Source organism: Euphorbia lathyris, chromosome 1 (genome assembly GCF_963576675.1).
Source record: "Euphorbia lathyris chromosome 1, ddEupLath1.1, whole genome shotgun sequence".
Taxonomy (NCBI): domain Eukaryota; kingdom Viridiplantae; phylum Streptophyta; class Magnoliopsida; order Malpighiales; family Euphorbiaceae; genus Euphorbia; species Euphorbia lathyris.
Genome location: NC_088910.1, coordinates 3,688,881 through 3,696,923, shown reverse-complemented (window position 1 = coordinate 3,696,923; position 8,043 = coordinate 3,688,881). Strand labels below are relative to the sequence as shown.

The window sequence follows — 8,043 nt, the reverse complement described above, 5'->3', positions numbered from 1 at the left end:
GTCTGGCTTATGATCGGGGATGGACTAATATCTGAGTAGAAAGTGACTCTGCCTAGGTCATCGTTCAAGTTATCCGGAGTCGAACTTTGACAGTTCCGTGGTCTATACGACAGAAATGGATACGATGCCTGCAGCAGCTTCGACATATGACAATAGTAGTCTCACATGTCTTCAGGGAAGGTAACCAAGTAGCGGACATCCTTGCTTATTACGTCAGGACAATCACCAACCCCGTCTGGTGGGACCACATTCCATCCTTGCTTTATTTTGTAATTTAACGGGTCAAACCGTTTATAGGTTCTCCTAGCATTTGACATTGTTTTCTGTACTCATTTTTCGTTTTTATTTAATAATATCGGATCCAGATTCTCTGTTGCGGGCAGGGGTGCCAACCTAGTTGGGATGTCTGCTTAATACACCCCTGGTTATCCATGTTCTAATTAAAAATCAGAATAATATATCCAAATAGATTTAAGGTTTTTTTGAAAAGAGTCATTTTAGTTTTCACCTATAAAACAACAAAATTTCAGTCTCAACTTTGTCAAATGAAATGATTTGGAGAGGTCATTAGAGGGGCGTCCTCAACTTCATAGGACATATTGCAGCTAGGATTTGGAGAGGTCATCAGAGGGGCGTCCTCATATGCCATACCAGATCCGAGTTTTGCAAGAGGCTGCTCACATGGTGCGAGGGTTCGACAAGGAGGTGCAGGCGCTTATACAGTCATCTGGGTTGGCACACTTTTAGAGATCATGTATGCCAACATTGATGCACCTATGATGGCTTTTTTTGCCGAGCGTTGGCAGTCAGACACGTTATCATTTCACCTGTCTTTCGATGAGATGACTATTTCGTTGCATGACGTATGCCAGGTTTTGCGTATCCTAGTAGAGGGGGATATGGTGACTGCTGACTAGGGCTCATATAAGCTTCAGACACTGTCATTGATCTTTTCGGGGTCACTCGAGATAAGCTATTGAGAGGCCACTACAAAAGTGGGAGAGATGTAGCCAATTAATGTTGGGGTTTTATGTCCTATAGACAATTGTTTTAGGAAATAAATACTTGTAAATAACAGGAATGATCCTGGGTTGTGTGTGTCACTTGTTGGGTGTCACACAAAGTAATTGCATAATAGTTAATATTAGATTTATCATTCATCACTCTTGATAAGTGAGAGATATATCCAAGGGCCACTTGTGGAGAATTGATTTGAAATCCTTGCAAGGTGATAGGATTAAGAGTAGAAATGGAGATTTGAGTTAACCTATCTATTCAGAATTAATTCTACCAGAACAAGTAAAACCAACATCTCATATGTAACTTGACATAATTCATAGTTACATATTCGTTTAAGGATATAGCCGACGAAAGATTGAATTACACTAGAACTAATACAGAAAGGTATACGACGGAATCAACCTGTCTTCTTATTACTCTAGGGAATATTTACGATTTTGCTATTCACAGTTTGCACTCATTATGTTATACAAACGATTGAATGTAATTTGGAAAAATTAGTTCAATACTGCTAGTAGTAATAGGGACCTATTGAGTCACACATGAGACTTCGAACCGGAGGACGAGACAGTAATTATCGGATGGAGTAGTGTAGGTCGAAATTTGATGTATAAGTGGGAATAATTGATTTATTGAGATAATTGTAGATTATAATTATGGTTAAATCAATTGTAGGATAAGATTTAATTAGAAACAATAATTTATATGAGATAATTCCAATTATATTATAATTTATAGGGTAGTGTAGGTCGAAATTTGATGTATAGCATATCAAGTGGGAATAATTGATTTATTGAGATAATTGTAGATTATAATTATGGTTAAGTCAATTGTAGGATAAAATTTAATTAGAAATAAAATTGATCTTGACTAACAAGAATAAATATACTTTTGTACTTTATCTCTTTAAACAAACTCACAAAACTTGATTAAACAAACTCATTACAGATTATTCCAAATACCAAATGGAAACTGAACAACGTAACTGAATATAAATTACTGATGATGATGCATATAAATTACTGAAAACACAATAGTCTATTAGCTACAACATTTGATGCTACTGTTGCTACTAGTTTCTACTCAACTCACTGCTAATCTTGAGAAAAAGGGAGACACTTTAACCAAAGTTATCTGATGTTTCTGCAGAGTGGAGGATTTTGAGTCTCTCCGTCTTCCACTTTTGTGCCAAATCATGGGCAGTTTTAAGCTCTGAGAAATATAAAGAGGAGTCTTTCAACATTTCTTCCCAATTGCCCTGCCGGAATTTTCTAACACCAAGCCAAAGAGAATCAAGCTCTTGTTCTAACCAGAAACACATCTTTCCTAGATTTTCTGCTGAGTTGTTCAACACCATCATCTGGCTGTCAGCGATTAAATTAGGCGATTTTGAACTGGATGACACATTGCAAGGATTATAGCCATCCGAGGTCGTTTAGGGCCTCAATTCGGCCTTTTTTGTGTTTTATCGCACTTTCCTTGTTTTGTTGTTTTCTTTTTCCTTTTAGGTTTCGGATTAGGTTTTTATTTGTCAGCCTATATAAAGGCTCGACCCCCACCTTATGTAAGGCAGTTATTGATTAATAAAAATTTCAGAGTTTAATCTCTTTTTTTCCAATTTTCATTAGTCGTGCGCGAGCATTCGTTTAGAACGAAAGTCTGTTTATTCCGCTGCATCAAGCAGGTTCCTTCCCTGCCAATTGCTCCTGAAGGCAGCGAGTCCTTCTGGGGTCTAGTAAGATGGAAAGATTCTTACATGAATTTAAACGACGGAAAATGGAAACATTTATCGCACTCAATGGAGTATGCACAGGCTGCTTCTGACCAATTTCTGGAGTATGCACTCTCACCAATTCTATACTGCCTGCATTCAACAGAAGCTGTGGTTCATGTCCCTGAATTCTAGAACCAGGAATCGCTGCCTGGCTTCTGTTCCTGATGGAAGTTCTTTGCTTCTGTCTAGCTCGGGTCCTTGCACTATTTACAAAAACGTGTATCGAAATAAAATGAAAAAAGCACATATACATACAACTTCTCTTTAACAGTTTCGAAATAAAACGTTTCTTGCATATTCAATAGACAATAGATTTAGCAGACGAATTAAATATTACCTCAGCATCAAAAGCATGTCAACCTGATTTAAGTTGAGAGTTTCCGCAGAGTCAGTTGTGGTCGTTGCTTGAAGTAAAGTTTTGCTTCCTTGCTCAATGGGTTTAGGATTCGATTCTTGTAGTCTATGGGGCTAATAATGGAAAAAGTGACACATAAAAAACTATAATAACAATAGGAACAATAAAAAAGAATTCTAAAGAATATGCAATTCATACCATTGATGCATTAAGATCATTTTCCAAAGCTCTACATGCATGTTTAGTTAGTTTAGCATCCCCTTCTCCTACTACTTTCTTTCTGGCACGCCTTGTATAAACTTTAATTGCTTTTGTAGAAGAAGTCGCATGCTCTATCCTATCACCATTCGGATTCACAACCTTCTTGATGAAAGAAAAAGTGAAACAAAAAAAACATACAAGAGGAGAGTTCAAATAGCTGTTTTTTAACTAGCTATTTGGTAAAATACTAAGAACAATAACGGATAAGGTACCAAAATAGGCTTTTGGTTTTTGGGAATTATCAATTTAGGGTCCACCTATAAAATAGCACTAATATAGGTCTAACATTTAAAAAATGTATCAATTTAGGCATTGATAATGGAAAGTGACACATTATTCATATTACTAGGTTAAGTTCTGTCAATTGTACGTGGAGAGAGAAATCAGAACTTAACAGAGTAATATGAATGACATGTGATATTTCGTTATTGGGGCCTAAATTGATACTTTTTTTTAAAACTTTAAGCCTACTTTGATGTTCTTTTGTACCTTAAGCTCATATTGATACTTTCCCAACAACCAAAAACCTATTTTGGTACCTTACTGCTAACAATAATAACAAATATAATATAAATTAAGATGTAGAAGTAGCAAATAGGAAACTGACTTGTTTTTCATCAATGAGTACAAGTTTCTCGCACCCTTTTTCCATGTCAGTTGTGGTCATTGCTTGAAGTAAATTTTTGCTTCCTTGCTCAATGGGTTTTGGATTGGATTCTTGTAGTCTATTGGGCTAATAATGGAAAAAGTGGCACATGAAAAAGTTTAATACCAATAGGAACAATAAAAAAAAAGGTAAATTTCAAATAAAACCACATGGGTTTTATTTGAAATTTACCCTAAAAAAAATACTAAAGCAAATGTTATTCATACCATTGATGCGTTAAGATCATTTTCCAGAGCTCCACATGCATGTTTAGTTAGTTTAGCATAACCTTCTCCTACTACTTTCTTTTTGGCACGCCTCGTATAAACTTTAATTCCTTTTGTAGAAGAAGAAGTCACATGCTCTATCATATCACCACCGGGATTCACAACCTTTTGGATGAAAGAAAAAGTGAAAACAAAGCATAAAAAGGAGGAGATTAAATAGCTCTTCCCTAACTAGATGTACGGTAAAACAGTAGAAACAATAATGCATAAGGTACCAAAATAGGTCTTTGGTTTTTTGGGAAGTATCAATTTAGGCTCTAACTATAAAATAACACCAATATATGCCTAATATGCAAAAAATGTATCAATTTACACCTGAATAACAGAACTTGACACGTCATTCATATTACTAGGTTAAGTTCTATCAATTTTAGGAGGAGAGAGAAATCAAAACTTAACAAAGTCATTTAAATGACGTATGACATATCGTTATCAGGGCCTAAATTGATACTCTTTTTTAAATGTGAATGCTACTTTGATGGTATTTTATAAGTGAAGTCCATATTGATACTTTCTCAAAAACCAAAAACCTATTTTTGTAGCTTACAGCTAACAATAATAACAAATATAATATAAATTAGGATATAGAAGTAGAAAAGAGGAAACCCACTTGTTTTTCATCAATGAGTACATGTTTCTCTGACCCTTTTTCCATGAGAGCTCCAGCATCAGTAAAGTCAGTTGTGGTCGTTGCTTGAACTAAAATTTTGATTCCTTGCTCAATGGGTTTTAGATTCGATTCTTGTAGTCTATTGGGCTAATAATGGAAAAAGTGGCACATGAAAAACTATAATACCAATAGGAACAATAAAAAAAATACTAAAGAAAATGTTATTCATACCATTGATGTGTTAAGATCAATTTCCACAGCTCCACATGCCTGTTTAGTTAGTATAGCATCCTCTTCTCCTACTACTTTCTTTCTGGCACGCCTTGTATAAACTTTAATTGCTTTTGTAGAAGAAGAAGTCGCATGCTCTATCCTATCACCATTGGGATTCACAACCTTTTGGATGAAAGAAAAAGTGAAGACAAAGCATAAAGATGCGGAGATTAAACAGCTCTTTTTTAACTAGTTGTTTGGTAAAACAATAGTAACAATAATGGATAAGGTCCGATCGCATTACGCGTCCCCGCTGAGCGAGGGTCCGGGGAGGGGTCCCACCACAAGGGTGTATTGGGGGCAAGCCTTCCCTTGCCAATTTAATTGGCAAGAGGCCGCTCCTAAGACTCGAACCCGTGTACGAAAAAAAAAAATTTGTTTTTCGAGAAGTATCAATTTAGACTCCACCTATGAAATGACACCAATATAGGCCTTGATAACGTAACGTGGCATGTTACCCATATTACTAGGTTAAGTTCTGTCAATTGAACATGGAGAGAGAAATCGGAACTTAACAGAGTAATATGAATGACGTGTGACATTTTGTTATCGGGGAAATGTTAAGCCTACTTTCATGCTTTCCCAAAAACCAAAAATCTATTTTGGTACCTTATCCCTAACAATAATACCAAATATAATATAAATTAGGATAATAGCAAACACAAAACTCACTTGTTTTTCATTAATGAGTACATGTTTCTCAGACGATTTTTCCATGACAGCTCCGGCATCAGCTAATGAATTAAGTGCATCAGCAGGAGGTTTCTGTAGCAAACATTAACCGAAAGAGAACATAAAATGAAGAAATAGACAATAATCTCGACAACAGCTTATTTGACCTTTTATAAGCAGATATTAAAACGAAAGAGAAATCTTACCCCATCTGCTCCTATTGTTTGAGGAGGCAAAGTAGATGAGTTACCCTCATTTAAAGTATTTGATTTAGTTTGTTTCTGTGAATGTTGTATCCTTTCAATGTTGTCCCCCTTATAACCGTCGTTTCTCTTATCAATCATGTTAGGAGACAACTAACCCACAATGGTGCTCCAACGAAAACCTACATTTGTCCCATAATACTGAAGATTAGATTATTTTCACCATAATATAACAACTCAAATTTCATAATAGAATGCATTAATAGTTTCTAATCGAAACAAAATGCAGAATATGAGCTATATTGGAAGAACAGCAAAAGGGTGTCAGTACCATCCTCTTTGCCGCTAAGACAAAATTTTGAATAAAATAAATAACCGAAAACATCAAACATTATAACAACAAAGTAAATTGCAATAGTTAAACATCTCACATTGATAAATGAGGAAACTATATGACTCCTTAAATATGTGAGGCAATCCTCACTCTTTATTTACATGCTGTCAGAGCAATGGTTCAATATTGGTGATATTAGCGTCACACACCAAATGAATTGGACATAAGGAGCGTGTTAAACATCCCACATTGCTAAATGAGGAAGCTATATAGCTCTTTAAATATGTGGGACAATCCTCACCCTTTGAGATACCTTTTAGGGTGAGTTAAACCTTTGTTTACAAGATATAAGAATATAACAAAACCATATCAAACCAACACTTCACATTAATTCTGCACGTTTTCATTTTTGAAGAAGAAAAAATTAAGGATTGGACAATTCTCCTTTTCGTTGCACATTTCCATTGAAAGGCAACAATCTAAATATTTTTGAAACCATATCACTAGTGACGTTCGATTTCACAAACCCTACCAGATTAGATTTAGATTTCACCCTTTAATGAATGTACCAGGAGGACAATCTAAACCCTACCAGATTCATGTCATCTTCAACTATAAAGTTCAAAAAGTACTAACTGAACCTCTGTTTTACTTTGAGAGATATAAGATTTTTATTTCACATTATCTTTGGATGTAATTATCCAATTCAATAAATCAAATTTAAAAATCAGACCTTCTAAACCTAAAAATTATTCAGTTTTTTTGAAAATCATCATCAAATTCATCATATCTTCAACTAAAAACACAAAAAAAAGTACCAATTGAACCTAAAAATCAACTCAAACCTAAAAAATCCAACCAAGGAAATTACCAATCGATCATTGTAAACCTAAAAATGATTCAGTTATTTTTGAAATCGACCATCATCAAAAGCAAGATTCTGAAAAACTAGAAATTTGACAAGGAAATTCAAGTAAAAACAAAATGATTAAGCCATCATCTAATGTAGGATGCAGATTGATGTACCCACAGAAAAAAAAATACCACCATAGCATAGAAAAATACCCAAAATCAAAAAAAAAAGAAACTACAAACAAGTATATAACAGTAGTAGCAGTTTTACCTAAAAAATGCAGTGCAAAGATGAACAAAGAGAAGAGAGAGTGAAAATGAACAAAGAGAAGGAAAAGAAAGTGATGAGTTGTAGACAGAGGATGACACAAAAGAGTGAGCACCAGAATCCAGAGTGACACCTGGCATTTCCATTTTGGAGGGCATATACTTTAGTGAAGAGTTCAAATATAACTGAATGAATATTATATAATGTATTTTATTTTCAATTTTGTTGAATGTTTTTTTAAGTAAAAGCAGGGAAAATGGTAACTAGGTTGGTACCCAAACAACCACGAGGACACAAATATAAATAGGAAAAGAAAAGAACAAAATTGAAAAAAAAAACCATAAAACTAAGCAAATCTAAATTCCTCTAAACTACTGAAATCATGCCAAATAAAAGTTCCACAAAAACTTGGTGATGAATTAACAGTACCCTAAAGGGGGCACAGTGCTTAGCCAAAGCGTCAGTAACTCTGTTAAATGCTATTAAAT

The 8,043-nt window shown here is 34.8% G+C and overlaps 1 protein-coding gene across 2 annotated transcripts; it reads right to left on the bottom strand.

Moving 5' to 3' along the window:
* Window positions 1–2,025: 2,025 nt before the first annotated feature.
* LOC136224782 (uncharacterized) lies at window positions 2,026–7,624 on the bottom strand. Of its 2 annotated transcripts, none has more exons than XM_066013409.1 (10): window positions 7,559–7,624; window positions 6,105–6,283; window positions 5,899–5,991; window positions 5,185–5,349; window positions 4,954–5,100; window positions 4,284–4,448; window positions 4,018–4,143; window positions 3,348–3,512; window positions 3,132–3,262; window positions 2,026–2,997 (listed from the first exon to the last, which is right to left on the bottom strand). In XM_066013409.1, exons 2-10 carry the CDS (start codon window positions 6,240–6,242, stop codon window positions 2,697–2,699), a joined length of 1,431 nt encoding a protein of 476 aa, XP_065869481.1. In that variant the 5' UTR covers window positions 6,243–6,283; window positions 7,559–7,624; the 3' UTR covers window positions 2,026–2,696. The 2 variants fall into 2 exon arrangements, with proteins under 2 accessions (XP_065869481.1, XP_065869970.1); XM_066013898.1 differs by having other exon boundaries at window positions 3,348–3,509.
* Between the last annotated feature and the right edge of the window lie 419 nt (window positions 7,625–8,043).

Bases quoted from the DNA above. Each gene is read 5' to 3' on its own strand.
- LOC136224782 (XM_066013409.1), bottom strand. From the start codon at position 6,242: ATGATTGATAAGAGAAACGACGGTTATAAGGGGGACAACATTGAAAGG. The intron at 4,449-4,953 runs GTGGGTTTCCTC...TTCATCCAAAAG, and splicing joins TACTCATTGATGAAAAACAA to GTTGTGAATCCCGGTGGTGA. The intron at 3,513-4,017 runs GTCAGTTTCCTA...TCTTTCATCAAG, and splicing joins TACTCATTGATGAAAAACAA to AAGGTTGTGAATCCGAATGG.